The sequence below is a fragment of the Caretta caretta genome, chromosome 6 (genome assembly GCF_965140235.1).
Source record: "Caretta caretta isolate rCarCar2 chromosome 6, rCarCar1.hap1, whole genome shotgun sequence".
Taxonomy (NCBI): Eukaryota; Metazoa; Chordata; order Testudines; family Cheloniidae; genus Caretta; species Caretta caretta.
The window spans coordinates 11,588,536-11,610,565 of record NC_134211.1 but is presented as its reverse complement, the minus strand read 5'-3'; the positions used below and the strand labels follow the sequence as shown (position 1 = coordinate 11,610,565).

Here is a 22,030-nt window from a genome sequence, read left to right as displayed (position 1 = left end):
GGGATCATCTGGGCCTACCTCACCTGAGCAACACTCTGCCATTGCAGGGGCTTCAGGCACTGCTGACATCTTGGTCTCGCCTATCCTCTGCCTGTGGCACTGTAATGTTATGAGTGCAATACAATAGCTCATTGAAAGGTGACAGGGCCAGAAAGAGTTAATTAACTCACAGACTGATCTGACCCATGGCCAAACTTTAAAGACTGATTAGGAAGATATGTAAATGAATAGAGCACACCCAATCAGCCAGTGAATTCTGTTAAGCAAGAGAAATCAGGGTTTGATCCTTCAGGGCAAGGAGAAAAGAGAGACCTTAATTTTGCAAAGGGAAGCCACAGGTTAACCCTAACACGCCAAACCCCCAATGGTATTAAGCCAAAGGTGTGGCATGACCAAAATGATTGTAGATGGACACTTACAATGAATTTGTTAAAAAGAAAAGGAGTACTTGTGGCACCTTAGAGACTAACTAATTTATTTGAGCATAAGCTTTCGTGAGCTACAGCTCACTTCATCGGATGCAATTTGTTGTTATTGCTGATGGTGATTGTTTTAACTAATGTGTTGCTATTACCAAGAACTGTAAAAATGTATAATGTGCCTAATCTCCTGAAAAAACCCTTAAACATGTTAAAAGGAATTCATGAGAACACACTTGGTGTTAGAAGGCCTTGTAATGCTAATGCTTCACAGTTAATGCCTGTAAACAGTCTTGGAACTTTTCACAGGGGAAAAGACATTCCAAACCTAATGTGCTGTAGGAAAAGGGAAACTGAGGCACAATACCACATTGCTTTCACCGCTAAATGCCAAGATTCCTGTACTATGAACACCATTAATATCTACATTGACTTGATGTTAATTGGGTTCCAAACATTTGCCAGAGCTTGTATGGATAAAGTAGCTATGTTCTTTAGCTCTTGGCAAGATCACATGAGACATACAGGAACCACGCTGCAAGAGCAGATCCAATCCATTATTGTTCTAACCAAGTTTTACCTTGAGTTTGTAAAAAGATTCAATCATGTTATGGAACATGACTTTGATAAACCATTTCTGTTATACACTGGTACAGCTTCTATCCCAGTACAAGCTGTAGTGAGACAGAACCCAGGATGGGGAGCTCTTGGGATGCACTCAGTGATGTTTGTGTCATCCCTTCTTGCATTAATTTTGCGTTGGGGGTGTGACATTATGAGTGTAATATAATATCTCATTGAAAGGTGACAGGGCCAGAAAGAGTTAATTAACTCACAGACTGACCTGACTCATGGCCAAACTTTAAAGACTGGTTAGGAAGCTATGTAAATGAATAGAACTTTGAAATGCAAGTCTGCATTGTTAGAGGTAGAAGGGTAGATGTTTGCTCAGGTCTTGTGATGTAAGCAAACAAGTCTTGTCTATTGCTATAGCTTTGATTCAAAGATCAAAAAAGTAATATTAACATTTAGGAAGGCACTTGAGTGAAATAGTATTATTGTCTATATGTCTCTTTAAAGGTTGTGATAACCTGTATCTGAACTGTTTAATGGGTAAATTATCCTGTGCTAATGGCCATGATGTTTGCAAGAAGGAAAGCTAAGCCTATTGTTTTCTCAGGCCAAAAGGCTGCAGGAAATGTATAAAGACCTTGGGACTCGATCCTTCTCCATCTCAGATCTGCTTTGGGTTTCAAGAGGGGGAAACCTTAAGCCATAAGGATTGAGATCCCCAGTCATTGACTGGAGTCACCCTGAACATGGACATTGGACTATAACCTCTGGACTATTTCTGAAAGGACTTTTGACCACTACAAACTCAACTCTGCTGTGTATCTGAACCTCAAGAATTGAACTCAAGTCTGTATGTGTACTGATGTTTTAACCAACTCTCTCTCTTTTTTCTTTTTTAATAAATTTTAGTTAATAAGAATTGACTATAAGCGTGCATTTGGGGTAAGATCTAAGTTATTATTTGACCTGGGTCTGGGGCTTGGTCCTTTGGGATTGGAAGAACCTTTTCTTTTATACGATGAAATAAGATTTTCAGAATTTATCATCATAGGTTTGACATGTGTGTCTGGATGGAGGCCTGAGGCTGGGTACTTTAAGGGAACTGCATTATTTGGACGTCTGAGTAACCAGGGAGGTACCTATAGAAGCTGTTTTGTGCTGGCTTGGTAAATCTAAGTATTGGAATATCCACGAGCTCTGGGGATTGTTTGCCCCGTTCTGTTTGCAGTTCACCCTAAGTGAGTGACCTCAGCTGGATCCCACAGGCAGCACCATCACAGGCACATAATAGTTTAGTCTCCTGAGGACTGAAATGCTTTGACCTAACTAAAGTCTTTGAGCTTAATATGAGGGTGGCTGAATGAAAGTTAATGGCTTGTGTTATACAGGAGGTCAGACTAGATGATCACAATGGGCCCTTCTGGCCTTAAACTCTATGAAACTATGGAATGAGATTGGGGGCGGGGGCGCCAAGGCCAGTCCCTAGTTTGCCAAGCGTTCTCACGCAACAGTCTCAGTCAGAACTGACTCCAGTTGGCTTTCCTGCTAGCAATGGTGATCGGCAGGCCAAGCATGGGATGGGCCAGAGACTGAACTGACTCTTGCCTTGTACCTCAAGGTGAAGGCACATTGGCAGTGTGTCTGAGAATGAGTGGTGAGGTGATCAGCACACCTCCCGCTGCCCATGTAGTGCCTGTTTTGTGGGCTCAGGCGCCGGGAGTCCAGCACTAACCATATACTGTGTCTCACTGAAAGGTGTCCAATGTCCACTCCCCATGGCAGGTGAAGCACCCCAAGGCGATGGCTGCTGGAGAGAATGGCACCGTTGTGACCCATTTCATCCTGCTCGGCCTCACAAACCATACAGACCTGCAGAGGCTGCTCTTCGGGTCCTTCCTGCTGATTTACACCATGACACTGATGGGAAACCTGGGCATGATGGCCTTGATCCAGACTGACCCCCATCTCCACACCCCCATGTACTTCTTCCTCAGCACGCTCTCCTTCGTCGACATCTGCTACTCCTCCGTGGTCACCCCCCGGCTGCTGGCTGATTTCCTCACCACCGACAAGTCCATCTCCTACACTGGCTGCATGGCACAGATGGCTTTCTTCTTACTCTATGGCACAGCAGAGTGCCTGCTCCTGGCCACCATGGCCTATGACCGGTTTCTGGCCATCTGTCACCCCCTTCTCTACCACACTCTCATGTCCAGGGGGATGTGCATACGGCTGGTGGCTGTGGCCTACATCCTCAGCATGGCCAATTCAGCTGTGCAGACCAGCAATGTCTTCCGGCTTCCTTTCTGCGGCCCCAACCACATCAATCACTACTTCTGTGATATCCCCCCTCTGCTGCAGCTCGTGTGCACCGACACCACCATGGCTAAGGTAATTCTCTACATCTTCTCCGCCCTGGCAACCATGACCACCTTGACCATCATCCTGGTGTCCTACAGCTACATCCTGGTCACTGTTGGGAGGATGAGCTCAGCAGAGGGCTGCCGGAAGGCCCTGTCCACCTGTGCCTCCCACTTCATGGCCATCTTCCTCTTTTATGGCACAGTCTTCTTCATGTACATCAAGCCCAGAGCAGCAGACTCAATGGACCAGGACAAAGTCATCTCAGTGTTCTACACCATTGTCATCCCCATGTTGAACCCCCTGATCTATAGCCTGAGGAACAGGGAGGTAAAGGACTCCCTGAGAAGGAAGATCTGTGGGAAGATATTTCCTTAATAACCTCGATAGAGAAAGGTAGTGGAAATTACCAGGGAGGAAGGGAGCTCACAGCCCCACATACAAGGTCACTTGGTCTCATAAGAGGGAGCGGCTAACCACTACAGCTTGGGCGCAGAAGGCATTTGCTAAACAGTAAATGTCTAACATATTAAAAAGAAAAAATCTGCAGCCTATTTTGTGTTCAGGGAAATGCAAGATGACTTCAGTTTGGCCCTTCTGTGAGGAGCCGAGTCTCCTGGCCAGACTGAACACCACTGTGTTTGATGTTCAAAGATTTCACAGATTCATAGATGTGAAGACTGTTAATATGAGCTTGTCATAGGTGATGACTCTGGACTATTCTGTTATAGATTTCGGAGATTCATAAAAGTTTAAGGCCAGAAGGGAAAATTAGATTATTTAGTTTCATTTCCTGCATCATACAGGCCATTAAATTTCACGCAGTTACCCTTGTATTGAGCCCAACAACTTGTAATTGGCTAATGCAAATCTTCCAGAAAGGCTTGATTAGAAGATTCCAAGAAATGGAGAATTCACCAAATACACTGGGAATTTGTTTCTCATAGACTCATAGACTCATAGATATTAAGGTCAGAAGGAACCATTATGATCATCTAGTCTGACCTCCTGCACAATGCAGGCCACAGAATCTCACCCACCCACTCCTGCAATAAACCTCTCACCTATGTCTGAGCTACTGAAGTCCTCAAATCAATGGTTAAGCAACCTCCCTGTGTGCCTTATGTCCAGTATGAATCTCTCTAGCTTTAACTTCCAGCCATTGGTTCTTGTTATGCTATTCTATACTATTAAAGAGCCCTTTTGCAAATGGGTACTATCACTAATTGCTAAATCATGCTATTACTGACAGGAAAGTACTGATGTTGGAGAATGGTAGAGTGAGCATGAGCAGCGTGATGCTTTGATGAACTGAAATAAAGTTGTTCTGACAGTGTTGCCAATCCCACGTGTTCAGAAATTATGAGTTGCCTCTCCACCCCAATCCAGAGATCAGCTTAAAAGTCTTGAGATTTAAAAAAATCATAAATTTGGGATTCTTATTCACTTGCTGGTTACCGAGCCTTCAAGGTGCTCTGGCTTTGCATTTGTCAGCTTTCTTCTGTCACCATCAGTGGTAGAAACTGGCATTTTATATTGAATGGAAGCTGTGAGTCTTAGTCAATCTTGTGAGTCCAAGAGCTGGGGCTTGAAGAAAAACATGAGATATTGCAAGATACATGATAACATCTCAAGAGTTGGTGACACTGTCCTGAATTCTCGTGGACGCTCGGCTGGCTTTTGTTGACCTGGAAATCACTGACTGTAACCCTCCCCCACACTCTCATTAGTCCTTTGTGACACTGCACCCCATATTCTTCATAGTGATATTAGTATAATATGATTATATCATAATTATGATGCATTTTACGCAAGATGAGGCATGTGAGATGTCATTGGAAAGATTATGATTTGCTGAATATGATTATCCTAGTTGTATGCAAGTATCATTTCTGTATCTAAAGTTATTAATAATCACTATGTATCTGTATCTCACATGTAGTTACACCTGGGTAACGCCCACTAGGCAAAATTCTCTCAGTCTAGAGTGGGGGGCATGCCTGGGGCAGGGCAGTGGTTGGAGGGGGTGGCGCTGTAGTGTCCAGCACTATGGGGATTCTGGGAGCAGCCATAAAATTCACCTTTGCCCCCCCACCCCAAGGCCATATGTTTTGTGGCTCAGCACCAAATCTTCCCCTCCTCCTCTACTTCCACCTTCTTAATGGTGGTTTGTTGTGACTGGTGCAGGGGTGGGGAAGTACAAGGAGATCATAAATTCAGGGTGGTCTTGCTGAAAATGCAATGTGTCATGCAGAGAGTGTTATTTTCACTCAGTCGTAGGGCAAGAGCAGTAGCTGGGCTGGCTCGGTAGACGAGGCTGGTGGTACGTGCGAGCAACACGCTGCTTGTTGGAGTTAAGGTTGCTAGGAATCTGCCAGTCTTCTTGAAAAACACACTACTGCCTGCCCAATCCTCAAACAGCCAGCACTAGACCCTCTTTTGACCTCACCCACTACCTTGCCATTTCCAACCTCCCTTACCTCAGTAAGAACACCAAGGAAGGAACTCCCCCGCAAACACCCATCAATGTGTGACATTTGCCAACATTCACAAATACTGCCAGTTCTAGCTCCAGTCCCAATCCCAGCACTCAAAGTTAACTTCCATGTGTCCCTGGGTACGGGCAATGTCTCCATTCCCATGCAGCTAGATTTCTGTACATAGGACTGGAAGGGACCTCCTAGGTCATCGGGGCCAGGCCCCCTCATGTAATCCCATTGACATCTAAAACTAATTAGATTGTTTGCCGACCCTTCCACCTACTTGGAGGCCGTTCAAGAACCTCCCTCCTCTGATAGATAGAAACCTTCTTGTACGCAGTGTTGTTGTAGCTGTCTTGGTCTGAGGATATGAGAGAGACAATGTGGGTGAGGTAGTATCTTTTGTTGGACCAACTTCTGTTGGTGAGAGAAGCAAGCTTTTGAGCTCATACCAACCTGAAGATGAGCTCAGTGTAAGCTGGAAAGCTTGTCTCTCTCACCTCCAGAAGTTGGTCTAATAAAAGATATTACCTCACCCACCTTGTTTCTCTAGAAACCTTCTTCTAATTTCCACCCTGAATTTACTCATGGCCAGTTGTAATCCATTTGTTCTTGTGTCAACATTGTTTTCTAGCTTCATAGCTCTTCTCTGTGCCCTGGTGTATTTATAGAGAGCACTCAGCTCTCCCCTCAGCCTTTGTTTTGCTACGCTAAACAAGCCAAGCTCTTTTAATCTCCTCTTCAGTAAAATAGGCCCTCCATTCCCCTGGTCATCCTAGCAGCCCTTCTCTGAAGCTCTCTGCGACTTTAGAAAGCAATGCTCCACCAGCTACTGATACTCTGCCCGTGTGATATAGTATAAGTAGACTGAATGGCTTCCAATTGTTCCTTCCCAACAGAATCTAGAGAGCAGTGCTGGGTACCTGCCCGTCTTTCTCCAGGGTCCTCACCTCCTTCCTGGTGTTTACACTGTCTGGACAGAGGTGCTGACCTAGCAGAAAGCTCATCATCTACTCTTCCAATGGGTTTAAAGAAAGATGTGTGGCTGATATAATTCGTAGTTCTTCCCCTTTAAAATGAACTCTTCCCTATTATGGATTTTTTGGGGCGCGAGCACTTAGAAAGCTCAGCGCTACACAGGACTTGGGCCTGGAAGTTGCATGTGTACTTCTCCAGGACACAATGACACATGGTAGGTTGCCGTAGCTAGTTACAAAGCACTTGGATGCACCCCTTAATTCTACAGAGAAGAGGAAAGATGGGCCAGTAGGAGTCTAAGATGAGAGCCAGTGGGATGGTCCATTGGGATCCTAGCACTGGATGTGGAAGACTCAGGTTAAATTAACTGATTTCCTGCGTGCACCTTGGGCAAGTCACATAGGTTCAGATCATCAAAGGTATTTAGGTGCCTAACGCCTATTGAAATAGGTGTCTTAATACCTTTGAGGATCTGTGCTTTAGTCTCTCTGTGCCTCACTTCCCAACCTATACAATGGGGATAACAGCACTGCCCTGCCTGACAGGTGTATTGTGAGGGCAAATACATGAAGGATCATGAAGCACTCAGATGCTGTGGTGATGAGGGCCACACAAGTAGCTAGTACTCAAGTACAACTAATCCTGAGATCGTCCCCATGACATATTCAAAAGCAAAAATCCTATCCCAGGCAGAGTTATTAATCCTAAAAAGGAAGAAGTTCCAGAGACTCCATGAAGTCTAACAGGGACTTCGCTGTCGCTGTTCATTTTACATGGATGGCACACAGACTCTGCGGTGAGGGGCAGCAAGATGAAACCCTAAGATTAGTGCTGGTTTTTGCCCTGACCTACGTCTCAAGGAAGCCACCAAAGGTGCAGTGGGCATAATAAAGGATAATGCCAGGTCCAATTGCTGAATCATCAAAGGTTCAATAGGAGGGAATTGGGAGAAGAAAATCCATTGAAACATTTCAGTGGATGAATAGAGATTTCTTTGAGACAGCTATCAATTTCCAGGATGCTTTTACTGAGGTAATACATGTTTTAGGGGATGAAAATATTTCTGAAAGGAAAGTAACTTTATTTCTTGTCTCCCACATTACACTGATCACTAAGACACCATGCCCAGCCTTTAAAATAATCCCTTGATATGGCAGAGCAAGCGCTACCTTCCAATTAGTCAGCAAGAAGTTAATTGTTTTGGGGCTCTGTCACAGAGGCAGCAAAAAAGGGAACCACAAGGTCTCTGGATGGAGTCAAAGGCAGAGCAGCTTCTAACAGAGACTTTAGCGCAACAGCTGCTGTCTCCTTTCGTTCATCTGGTGCAGTGGCCACAGATGGGACCCCACGAGGGTCCCTCGGTTCTGGTCGTGGGTGTGGGGATGCCCATCCAGCAGCTCACTCAGGTCCAAGGACCCTGCTAAATATTTCCCCTTGAAGCACCTGGCTGCTGGTTCTAGCAAAACCAGACATCAGCGAGCATCTTTCCTCTCTCCAGAAGAACATGACCTGCTGAAGAACATGATTTTGGAGTGATCCCTTTCTTAGTGAACCAGGGGAAGCTTGGCAGCTATAGTATGGACTGTCTATGTTTGCAGTGGTTGCATCTCCATGTAAGAGTGATGGTCTTGCAATTAGGCATGGAGCTTTGTTCATGAATTATGGCAGTGCAGCAGTGATTCTATAGTTAAGGCTGAGTTTGGAATTCCATTGCAATCTTCTTCTGACCTGCCCTCCCTTCCCACCCTAACTTTTGATCTGCATGAGCCATTTATTTGCAAATTTCTCTGTGTAAGAGCCAAGAGTGAAAATTTGGTACTCAACCTGCTTAGGCATCTTTGAAAATCCTGCTAGGCACCCAAGTGCGTTTTTAGTAGCCTAAATACCATAAGAAAACGCCCTAAGTCCTGTTGAAATCAATTGGAGTTGTTAGGGCTGAGAAGTTTTGAAAATTTGGCCCAGTGTTTAAAATTCTCACATGAAATTCTCAGCTGATGTAAATGAATGTAATCCCATTCACTCCTCTCTCTCTGTCTCTCTCACTCTCATGGCCCTCACAATATCCTTCCATCTTTGCCAGTCTCCTGCTGAATCATAGAATCATAGAAACATAGAATATTAGGGTTGGAAGGGACCTCAGGAGGTCATCTAGTCCAACTCCCTGCTCAAAGCAGGACCAATTCCCAATTAAATCATCCCAGCCAGGGCTTTGTCAAGCCTGACCTTAAAAACTTCTAAGGAAGGAGATTCCACCGCCTCCCTAGGTAAAGCATTCCAGTGTTTCACCACCCTCCTAGTGAAGAAGTTTTTCCTAATATCCAACCTAAACCTCCCCCACTGCAACTTGAGACCATTACTCCTTGTCCTGTCCTCTTCCACCACTGAGAATAGTCTAGAACCATCCTCTCTGGAACCACCTCTCAGGTAGTTGAAAGCAGCTATCAAATCCCCTCTCATTCTTCTCTTCTGCAGACTAAACAATCCCAGTTCCCTCAGCCTCTCCTCATAAGTCATGTGTTCCAGATCCCTAATCATTTTTGTTGCCCTTCGCTGGACTCTCTCCAATTTATCCACATCCTTCTTGTAGTGTGGGGGCCAAAACTGGACACAGTACTCCAGATGAGGCCTCACCAATGTCGAATAGAGGGGAATGATCACGTCCCTTGATCGGCTCGCTATGCCCCTACTTATACATCCCAAAATGCCATTGGCCTTCTTGGCAACAAGGGCACACTGCTGACTCACATCCAGCTTCTCGTCCACTGTCACTCCTAGGTCCTTTTCTGCAGAACTGCTGCCTAGCCATTTGGTCCCTAGTCTGTAGCTGTGCATTGGGTTCTTCCGTTCTAAGTGCAGGACCCTGCACTTATCCTTATTGAACCTCATCAGATTTCTTTTGGCCCAATCCTCCAATTTGTCTAGGTCCCTCTGTATCCTATCCCTGCCCTCCAGCGTATCAACCACTCCTCCCAGTTTAGTATCATCCGCAAATTTGCTGAGAGTGCAATCCACACCATCCTCCAGATCATTTATGAAGATATTGAACAAAACTGGCCCCAGGACCATCCCCTGGGGCACTCCACTTGACACCGGCTGCCAACTAGACATGGAGCCATTGATCACTACCCGTTGAGCCTGACAATCTAGCCAACTTTCTACCCACCTTATAGTGCGTTCATCCAGCCCGTACTTCTTTAACTTGCTGACAAGAATACTGTGGGAGACTGTGTCTAAAGCTTTGCTAAAGTCAAGAAACAATACATCCACTGCTTTCCCTTCATCCACAGAACCAGTAATCTCATCATAGAAGGCGATTAGATTAGTCAGGCATGACCTTCCCTTCGTGAATCCATGCTGACTGATCACTGTCCTCTCATGTAAGTGCTTCAGGATTGATTCCTTGAGGACCTGCTCCATGGTTTTTCCGGGGACTGAGGTGAGGCTGACTGGCCTGTAGTTCCCAGGATCCTCCTTCTTCCCTTTTTTAAAGATTGGCACTACATTAGCCTTTTTCCAGTCATCTGGGACTTCCCCCGTTCTCCACGAGTTTTCAAAGATAATGGCCAATGGCTCTGCAATCACAGCCGCCAATTCCTTTAGCACTCTTGGATGCAACTCGTCCGGCCCCATGGACTTGTGCACGTCCAACTTTTCTAAATAGTCCGTAACCACCTCTTTCTCCACAGAGGGCTGGCCATCTACTCCCCATGTTGTGATGCCCAGCGCAGCAGTCTGGGAGCTGTCCTTGTTAGTGAAGACAGAGGCAAAAAAAGCATTGAGTACATTAGCTTTTTCCACATCCTCTGTCACTAGGTTGCCTCCCTCATTCAGTAAGGGGCCCACACTTTCCTTGACTTTCTTCTTGTTGCCAACATACCTGAAGAAACCCTTCTTGTTACTCTTGACATCTCTTGCTAGCTGCAGCTCCAGGTGTGATTTGGCCCTCCTGATTTCATTCCTACATGCCCGAGCAATATTTTTATACTCTTCCCTGGTCATATGTCCAACCTTCCACTTCTTGTGAGCTTCTTTTTTATGTTTTATGTTTTTATGTTTAAGATCCGCTAGGATTTCACCGTTAAGCCAAGCTGGTCGCCTGCCATATTTACTATTCTTGAATACTGTGTGCATATGTGGTTGCCCCATCTCAAAAAAGATATATTGGAATTGGAAAAGGTTCAGAAAAGGGCAACAAAAATGATTAGGGGTATGCAAGGTTTGCTTTGAGGTTTGGTTTTAAGGAGTCTGAGGGCCTGAGCCAAAACCCATTGGAAACAATGGGAGATTTTCCATTGACTTCTGTGGAATTTGGATCAGGCCCTAAATAATAACAATCCCTAGCTTTTCATCAGCAGACCCCAAAGCGCTTTACAAAGGATATCAGGATCATTAGTCCCATTTTATGGATGGGGAAACTGAGGCACAGGGAGGGGAAATGACTTGCTCAAGATCATCCAGCAGACCAGCAGTGGATCCAGGAACAGAATCAGCTCTCTGGAGTCCCATTCCAGTGCTATAGCCTCTAGAAAACACATAGGACAGGGATAGTCAACTATTTTTTGTCAAGATCCACATTTCTTGGTCAAGGTATAGTAAAGATCCAGACACCAGAGAAAACAAAATAATAACAATAATGGTAATAATAAGTAAATAAAAAGATTTTGGGATCCAATCAAAAGTGTCTGGCGGTCCAGATTTGGCCCACAGTCCACCTACTGACAACCATGACATAGGTCTATGTGTGGACTAGTGGGCTGAGCACTGGGCTAGGAGCCAGAGACTCCTGATTATATAATCCTGGCTTTGGCACTCACTCCCTTGCACATGTCAGTTCCTCCCATGCCTCAGTTTCTCCATTTACCTACGAAACATGGAGTGCAGATTTCTCAGTGCATTTCTGTAATATGCGGGGTGTGCGCAAAGGAGCTATGGATGATTGTTAACAGAGTTGGGCAAATAACAGGTTTATTTCTTTGTTGGCAATTTCAAAAAGTTAGAAAAAAATAGTTGTGGGTCTGATGAAAAATAAAACATTTCTGAAATGTTTAGTCAATCTAATATTTTTTTAAAATGTAAGTTTGGGTCAAACAAACTGTTTTGTTTCGCTTTTGACCATTTTAAAATGGGTTGGAATAAAAAAAAAAGTAAAGGAATTTTTGACATGAAAAGTTATTTCAAAGTGAAAAATCAAAACACCTCAATTTTTTCCATTCCCTCTTCCACACACACCCACACCAAAACGAACAGTTTGGCCAAATGATCATGAATTCATGAACCGTTCTGGTGCTGAGGAATCTGCATATTTCACAAAAAAGGTTTAATTTGAATAATGTCACCCGACTGTAACCATGAACCCTGACGTCTGCGTTTCTCTTGTGTCTTCTTTGGAGAGATGGCGGGACGTAGCTTCATAACTGAGTTCAGCCGCTATGAAACCTACAGGTGGTATTGTCAGCTCAGTCCATCCTCTGGTACCTTATATGATATACTTTGTCTCAAATTTAGTGCAATTGTGCAACAGTGGTATAAACAATTATATAAATGGTTATCTTCAATCATACAGCATCGCACTGTCTACAATGATTGTCAAGAGGTCATGAGGGTGAAGGGAATAGGTTATCTGAACTGAAGGTCCACAGCCAGCTAAGAGCCTGCTTGTAGCCTGTATAGTCACAATAATGTCCCCACACTTATCTTTTCCCAAACTATGGGGATAGTAGGTAGGACCATGCGGCACCTAAGTGAGACCACCTCCCATCAGCACTTACTGTTTCATTGTACACACCCATCACTCCATATCTCTGTCTCCACCTGTTGTCTCTTGTCTAATACTTAGATCGTGAGCTTTTTACCCAATACCCACACTGTAGGGTTAAAGATCCTGTAGGTGGGGCTCCCTGCCCTAGGGTTAGGGTTCCTCTGGGTAGGCCACTTGGAGTTAGGGTTAGGGTTCCTACGGGTAGGGATCCATGCTCTAGGGTTAGTGTTCTTATGGGTAGGGCTCTTGGTCCTAGGGTTAGGGTTCCTATAGGTAGGCCACTTGGAGTTAGGATCAGAGTTCCTATAGGTAGGCCATTTGGAGTTAGGGTCATACCCCCTTTGGAGTGTAAACACAAAATTGTATTGTCTTGCGCTGCATATAGCTCTATACAGTGTAAGCTCATGAAATTTGCTCCTTCCCTCAATGTGCAGGAAGATACGCACCACTTTTTGTGACCCCTCCCCCCGTTATGAATTACACAAACTGGTTATAGGGTTCCTATCGGTAGGCGACTTGGAAGTAGGGTTAGGATTCCTTATGGTGGGGCTCCCCGGTCTAGGCTTAGGGTTCCTATGCGTAGGCCACTTGAGGTATGGTTAGAGTTCCTATGGGTAACACTCCCCGCCCTATGGTTAGGGTTCCTATGGGTAGGGCTCCACGTCCTAGGCTTAGGGTTCCTATGCGTAGGCCACTTGGCGGTAGAGTTGGGTTCCCATTGGTAGGGCTCCCCGGCCTAGGTTCAGTAAGGGGCCAACCCCACTAAGGGTCAGTAAGAGGCCAACAGTCTCCTTACTGTGTTTCACCACAGTTCTAGTGAGCTCTTTCCTGATCATCTCCAGGAGAAAGCCTTCCTTCATCCTCTGTAGCAACCTGTGTTTCAATTCTGCAGCAAAGTCCCCACCCTTCTGAATCCACAGTACATCAGACTGGGAACCATGGTCACTTGGAATCAATTTAAGAATAGACAGTTTTAATGAATAAAATATGAAATTAAGTAACATAATTGGGAGAAGTATAACCTTTGGGTGTGCTACAGTTTGCCTCATTGCCCTACTCCTGTGCCTAAAAAAACCCAACTCCCATAGAAAAGCAGCTGGAGACCCAGAATTCAGCCTCTACAGATTTTCAGCAACGATTGCACAGGGTCAACCTCCCCACATTCAAGTCCCAAAAGGAACAAAAGCAATGAATTTAATTAAATAACAACTTTATAAAATCTTATGATAAAGAAACAAATAATAATTTAATTTTTACAAGACAACATGGCTATTTTATAATCCATATATATTATCCTCACAGTTATACATAAACATAAAGAAAACTAATTAAAATCTGAACTGTTCAGTCCCCACAGAAACACAGTGAGAAGAAACTGAGAGCTCCCAAAAGCTGAGGTTGAGCTAACCTGAATCTCGGTTAGAGGCTTTGATCACCGAATCCATACAATCTGCTGAGTCAAAAACAACTTCTTCCCTCCACTTGCTCCTAGGACTCTTCAGTTGGAATCCATGAAGACTCTTCCTCTTCCTCTGCTGAAATCACTGCTAGCCAGTCAGCTGACTGATTAACCAACCACTCAGTTAAGTGTATAGACTTACAAAAAAAAACAAACAAAACCCAGTTACGAGAAAACACAAAATGGAGACTAGCAAAATATAAATGACTCTTTCCCCAGTACTACATGTTAGAGAGCTTATTCCTTCACTCTCCCACTTTCCTGGTCCTTCTCACATGAACAGAGAGCAACAATACCCGAAGTCCGAAGGTGCAAACAATTCGATGTTTATTGGTGTGAACTTCCAGCAAGCTTAAATACAAGTTCCTTTTCCTTATTTCCGAATCCCAACTTACTTCCTGTTTGCCCCTAATTTATATAGTAATATTCTTAGCTATACCTTAACCAATCATTCTACTAAAATTTAACTAACCAATCCTAACATATTGTAACATGATTATGTAACCAATTATATCCCACCACCTTAATTAGTTTACACCCAGCAAAATTAATTATACAGCAGACAGGAACAATCACAGAACCAGACAGAGATTATACAGACAAACAATAGCAAAGTGGGAACTATAATGGCAAGACAATACAGAAGTGAGGATTTCACATCCCAGTATTGATAAGTGAGTTCTTGCCAGACAGGATGCTATCAAACTAAGTTTTCTTTTACATTTTCTAGGCACTTCCCTTTCTCTGGAGCTGATAGGCACTATCAGGACAGGATTGTATTCCTAACAGCCCAATAGCACCTTCTTTCCATGTGACTACTTTGGAATGTGAGGATGTGACCGGTCACTTCCCAGCTTATGGCTGCCTCTGTCGCTTAGCCAAAGGTCTTAGCCTAAGAACAGGGCCCCAGACTGTCACAGTAAGAGAAGGACCTTACATTGGCAGACAGTGATTTTGATTCTTTCTTTTATACCTCTAACTAGCCAAGTGATAAAAATACGCCTAAATTCTTAAAGTACAGGCCTTTACAGACAGGCCTGAATATCTATATCCTAACACTCCACCCCTTTTTTTCTTTTTCTTTTGGGATCCTCCTGCCCAGGTATCCCTGGAAAAGCATAGGACATATGGCGACACATTTCCTGATAGGGCCAGGCATCAAGGTGGAAGGTGTCGATGCTCCATCTGTCCCACTGCCCCTTGTGTAGTACCATGCCCTGCACCTTCTCTCGTACGGGCATACTACACCTATTCCAATTAGTGTTCCAGACTTCCCAGTATAGTGGGCCCGAGAAGGTTGGGTCCGGGTTGTCTAGTACACATAGGTGGGGGGGGGAGGGGCTTACTACATTACTTATAGGTTATAATTAGTGGCTGTTCTCTAGGGGGTTGTGCCCCCCTTGATCGTTTCCATGTGCAATGTAACACACATATAGTTAACAATACACTAGCTGCTATGATAATCCACAGCAACACCGAGAGTCCTGACCACTGCAGTATGGTCCAACATCCTGGCCACCACCAAAAACACTGCTTCTCCTCCTTTGATAAGGTTAAAATTTTGTCAGCGCCATCCTGTAGTGTGTATTGTAAGTGTGTCCAACTGTTGGCGCTTGCAGCAAGTTGCTCTTGTAATCTTTGTGTACTTTTGTCCATATTGTGTGTCCATTGAATATCCACAGTGAAATTTGGTATTGTCCAAACCAATTCAACTACTTGGTACGGCATGGGGTAGTAGGTGCCGGTTCGATTGTTTACAACGATGAAGTCCACTGATCCATTGGTGCACCATAGTCCAGGTGGCAGTGTATAGAAGTTTATAATTTGGTCATACACTGGAAGGATTTTGCCTCCTGGTGTTATGTTGCAGGATTGCATACATTCCCAACAGAATACACCGTACCCCATATACATTACCCCTAAATGCCCCCCCTTTGCAATAGGCCATTGATCCTGCTCCTCCATAGTCATAGGAGAGGGGCACATCCATATTCCTCCTCTGGATATACAACTGCTTAATGTGATGACAGTCCAATTTACACCATTCCAGCCCCCCCCACCTATTCCCTAGTGGCTCCCAACGTGTTCCCCCTTCCCTACTAACTCCCATAGAGTTCAAGGGAACCACCTTATTTGCATTTCCTTCCCATGGTATCATAGTAACAATTACACAAGAACTGTCCCCACAGGTCGGGGATGTTATTTTTCAGGTAGATGGGTATGTTTTTGCAATTGTGGATAGATATGGGCTAGCCTCCCAGTTTAATACTGAAGGCCATTGTTCTGACCAAGCATCTCTCATAATATCCATTAACATTATTAACTGAGCATTTTGAATACCTACGCACACTTCTCCCCATGTTAGTCTTCTGAAGCCATCCTCTACCCATGTCAACAGGTCCCCTGCCCAATGAGTTAACTGCAAGTTTACCTCTACTGCTGTCCTCCACCTTGTGGCAACTGCTGATAGTTGCTGTGCCATTAATTCATTAATTTGTTGTTGAAATTTCACATTTTGGCTTACTAATTGTTTGGTTACCCACTCGTCCCCCAGATTCCATGTACCCAGCATAGTGTTCCCTGCTGCCCACAACCCCCTTTTCTGACGACGATTCCAGGTGTGTCCCCTCACCCATGCATTGAATTGTTGTTTCAATCCTTTTATGTACATGCTACAATTAGGATGGATTTGGTCCACCCACCATTCCTTGGGGCGTAGCACCCATGTAATAGAGTGAAAGGACACGTTAAAAAGTGCTGGCTGCACCTGCTCCCACAATGGCTCCCATACATTTGCTCGTCGGGGAATATTCTTGGCTCCAGGCTGTGGCCACTTTAAATTTGGATTCTTCCAACTTGGCATCCATATCACCTGTAGGGTTACATTCTGTAAAATGGTTAACTCATCATACATCCAGCGTCCCAAAGGGGATTTTACGCCTAATGTAATATGTACATAACAATCACACCTTCGGGGATTATCTTCCATGGAAGTACCATTGTGGTTACATATAGTAACATCACACCCTAAATGTGGGGCCCTATTTTCCCAAGAGGGTTCATTTGCTCCAGGAGACCAGAGGGTTATATTCTTTGGACCCTCTGTAACAAACCACATAGCTGGGTAACTGTGTTTTCCACTATCGTTAATCATGGCAGCACCCAGGGAGTACCATGCGATATTTCCTGATAAATTTGATATTCTCCACCTGGTTGGGATTCCTCCATCTAATCCATAAACCATATACCGACACTGCCAAATTCCTGTTGGAGTATTAGTGGTACATCTTTCTATGGGGAGATTCTCATAGTCTTCATTAGCTTTATTACCACAGGTTGCATGTGTAGCCGTCCATGTGTTTCCTCCTTTTGACACTTCACATCGTGGGATCTGAATAGAATTTGTAAATGTGACAATTGTGATTAGCACTAGTAATTGTTCCATCCAGGGCCAGGGAATTTTCATCCTTTTCTCCTTTTTGAATTAACCTGTAATACACACATAACAAAATTTACACGTCCCCTTTCCCAATCCCCTGTTTGTACCTTTTTATTTGCGTGCAGTGGACCCACTCCCGTCCTCCATTCTCTGTACCCAGTAATAGCAGACTGGGCCCTAATTGGTCAAGGACAAGATAGGGGCCCTTCCATTTAGGAGCTGGGAATGGATGGTGTTGACCTGGAATCTTGTACATCACTAGATCTCCCACCATGGGTAGATTACGCTCCCCAGGCAGGTCATACCATGCTTTAACTCTTGCTGCTCCTTGCTCGTCTCGCCAGGCCACCGCCTGCTGTACTTGTTTTACATGGTCAATTAAAGTTAAAATCCATTCTTGTGTTAAGCCATGTGTAGTGACTTCCCCAGGTACTGGGGTAAGTAGATTTTCCCACCGTTCCATAGGCCTTCCCATGAGAGCTTCATATGGAGAAAATCCTGTGCCCTTTGAGTCTCGGGCCCTTATTCTCATTAAGACAAAGGGCAGTAACTGTGACCAGTTTTTTCCTCCGACTTCCACTCCCTTTCTTAGCTCACTTTTAATGGTGCGGTTCATGCGTCCCACCTGCCCCGCAGCCTGGGGGTGATAAGCAATATGGAACAACTGTGTGATTCCAGTGAGGGCTGATAGCTCCCCTAACAGATCTGACCGAAAAGCAGCTCCTTGGTCTGAGTCAATCACCTTCGGAACCCCCCAGCGAGTGAATACCTCATTTACCAGTATTGCAGCAGTTACCCGGGGCAGTTTGATACTTTGTGGGGAAAGCTTCCACCCACCGGCTGAAAGCATCCACTACCACCAACATGAATCGGTTTTTCCTGTGATCTGGTGGTAGGGGTCCTGTGTAGTCAATTTGTATTCTTTCCCATGGTCCCCTTGGGGCTTGTCTCATTAATTCTCCCCTTAGCACCTTGTGAGGTGGGCTGTGCCTGGCACAGTCCAAACAACGTTCCAGATGTGATTTTAAATCAGCTGCCATTCCTGGCCACCAGCACAACCTTTTTAAAGTTCCCAGTGCCTCCTCAAACCCGGGGTGTCCCCCTGCCAAGCTCCCATGCACCCAGCTTAAGAAAGCTGTCCGACTTCCCTGAGGGCACAACATTACTGGTCCCTCAGTTGTTAAGACACACCAAATCCCTTCCATTAGTTCCACCTTTGGCACATGCCTGTCTCCAAGTTTCATGATGCCTTCCAGTCCTGGGTCAGATTCCTGCAACTCTCGAATTCGCCCTCCCCGATCTGTATCCACCCCGCTTCTTGTTAACACTGTGACAGGCACACTCTCTTCTGGCTCCCAGGGCCATGGGGGTGCCTCTGTAGCAGCCCGCTTGGCCTCTACATCGGCCAGATTATTCCCTTTGCTTAGGGGTCCTGTTTTCTTGTGTGCCTTTACCTTCACCACATTGATCCGTGTAAAACAGTGACTCAGCTCCTCCACTCGCTTCCACCAGGTAGCATGCTTGATTGTGGAGCCGTCTGTTGCCCTGAAATGATTATCTGCCCACCATCTCAGCATTAATGTGGCACCACGAAATACATAATCTGAATCTACCACCACCCAACTTTCTGGCTCAAATTTGGGATCCACTTCATTTAAAGCTGTTAGCAAGGCTGCCAGTTCTGCCTCCTGAGCTGACTTCGCTTCTAGTGAGAAACCAATGGTGCTGACTGACTCATTGCCTCTGATTCCCACAACAGCTAAGCCTGCAGTTTTCCGTCCCCCTTGATACATACAACTTCCATCCAAAAACCATACCAGTGTCCCCTCCTTTACCTGATTGGGGTTAGCCGCCCGAAACACCTGATGTTGGGTTTTACCTGGGCTGGCTTCACATTGGTGTGGGGTGCCAGCCAGATGTAATTCAGCTACCCAGACTATGGGTTCCTTTAACACCTCTGCTTTAATGTTTTCTGCCTGTAGAGCCAGCAACTATTTAGCAATACGCTGCCCACTCACTTGTCCCTGTAAGATATTGTGCATGTTTAACAGCCGCTGGGGGTCATAATGAGATCGGACTATGACTTTCTGCATTCCCGTAAGGTATTTAAATTTCCCTACCCCCCAGTAGGAGCACAACAGCACCTTTTCACACCACCCATACTTCAATTCCACAGCACTCAAAAGTCGAGAGGCAAAGGCCACAGGTCGGTCCTTTGCTCCATACTCCTGTGTTAATGCACAACCAATGGTAGTGTCTGATACCAAAGGATACAGATAAAAGAATTTCTCCCCATCTGGGGAGGCCAGCACTGGAGCACTGGCCAGGTTTTCCTTTAGCACTCTCACTGCCTCAGTACACTCTTCTGACCACTCCCAAGTTGAGGCTCGGGTTAGGTCAAATAGAGGCTGGGCTATTTCTGCATAATTGGCCACAAAATCCCTGCAAAATCCAGTTAGACCCAGAAAACTTTGCAAGCTTTTAACATCCGTAGGCAGTGGCAGGGACTGGATCAGTTGCACCCATCCCTTATCGATTTCCCTTCCCATCTGAGACACTTCCACTCCTAAGTAGGTCACTCTTGTCTGTCCCATCTGAGCCTTTTTCCCATTGACCTTCAATCCTGCTCTTGCCAAAGCTTGCAGGACCTGCTCAGTTAGTTCCCTGTCTTCTTCCTCTGTCCCTGACATTAGCAACAGGTCGTCTACATATTGTATGCACCTTGCTGAATCCACCCCCTCCAGAGCCTGTCTCATGTATCTGTGAAAAATTGCAGGGGAGTCCCTATATCCCTGGGGTAGGACTGTCCAGCAGAACTGTCTGCCCTCCCATGTGAATGCAGTTTTATACAGACATGAGGTAGCTAGTGGCAGAGACCAAAACCCATTAGCTATGTCCAAAACAGTGAAAATTCGGAATTGGGGTCCAATATGGGCCAACATTTCAGGGTCCGCTGCCACCACTGAGGCTGGTGAATTGGCCAGAGCATTTAGTGCCCTGTAACCCACAGTGAGGCGCCAGGTACCATTTGGCTTCCTCACGGGCCACACAGCAGCATTACAAGGGGATGCAACTGCCCGAATCAGTCCCCTTTGTTCCAACTCCCCAATAGTTGCCCCCACCTCTGCCAATGCCTCCCAAGGAATGGGATACTGTTTCTGTGGGGGAGGGTCCCCTCCCTCCATCAGTACCTCCATACTGCCCCTCCCACAATCCAGGTTATCCTTCGCCCACACAGGGATGTGTTCCCACCCAGCCGGGGGGGTGGGAGGGCATGTGCCGCCTTAATGGTCATAGTGGCTATCCCCATGGGAATGGTAAAGCCCTGACCGTCCTGCGTTTGCCCCAGTAAACACACCCAATTGGCTAAATCCAGTACGAGTCCCAGTTTGTGTAAATCTCCTGCCCCCAACAGATTAAGCATATCATTACAACCCCACATAATCTCCCCTTCCCCCCAGATTCCTTTGATTTGTCCCCGCCTCAGGGTTAACTGTGTCTCCCCTCCCGTTGCCCCTACAATTGTCACAGTCCCTTCTGAGGGTCTCCCCTGCCCCCATGTGGTTAAACTGATGGCTGCTCCAGTGTCTATCAAAAAATCCCTCATGGGTCTCCCTTCGATTGCCCCCTGGAGCGTAGGGCGACCAGACGCATCCCGTCCTAAACTGAGAACATGGACAGGACGCCTCCCAGGGCACCCCCAAGTTGCAGCACCCACCTCTGTCCCTCCCACTGGTTCATGAGAGGACCGGGGGTCCTGGCTCCGAACGCATTCCTGTCTCCATGCAAAATTGTGTGTCTGGCATTTCAGGCAGTCCCAGTCCCTTGGCCTCCGGGACCACTTTCCCCCTGATCTGGTAAGATCGTGGGTAGTCAGTTTAGCCTGCAGTCTCTGGATCTGTTGCTCTATAGCTGCCCGCTCGTCCCTGACTAGCCCCCCAAAGCCACGAACTCTCCCTCTACCTCCTCCTCTCCAGGCTGACCCACTCCTTTCCACCTTGTATTGATCCCCCGCAGTAATAGCATGGACTGGCTCTTCCCCCGATGCATCTGCCTGCACACATCTGCCTGAATCGCACTAGTTGAGAAAATTTAACTAAAACAGTTTGGCTAAAATCAAACAACATTCAACGCATACAATTAAAATAGAAGAAATTTTCCCTCCCAATTTCCCCTTGCTATAATTAACATTGCCCAGCCTTCCCTGTTGGAGGGTAACAATATCACTAACCTGCTACAAAATGCTTCAGAATTAGGGGAAAGAGCCTGCTTTCTGCTCCTGGCTCAGCTTCTCCCAACTCACACAGAACACATGGCCTTTTGTAAAGCAGCTGCCCTGACTGCTCGCCTTCATGGAGTCTGATCCCAGCAACAGGGAACCTATGGGAACAGACTCAAAACTACCACACCAAACATCCAGCTTCTGAATGTGTAGTACTAAATCTACCTAGTAACAATGACCCAGACACAACTCACTCTTAGCTCCCTCCCCAAGGGCAGCTACTGACTGTGGGAGATCCAAGATGTCATTTCCCATCTTGACCTGTATCCTCTGCAAAGCTG

General features: G+C 45.7%; 1 protein-coding gene across 1 annotated transcript; it reads left to right on the top strand.

The window, feature by feature from the left end:
• Nucleotides 1–2,792: 2,792 nt before the first annotated feature.
• On the top strand, nucleotides 2,793–3,731 carry LOC125638855 (olfactory receptor 5AP2-like). Its single transcript, XM_048855082.2, has one exon. The coding sequence runs from the start codon at nucleotides 2,793–2,795 to the stop codon at nucleotides 3,729–3,731; it is 939 nt and encodes a 312-aa protein (XP_048711039.1).
• The last annotated feature ends 18,299 nt before the right edge of the window (nucleotides 3,732–22,030 follow it).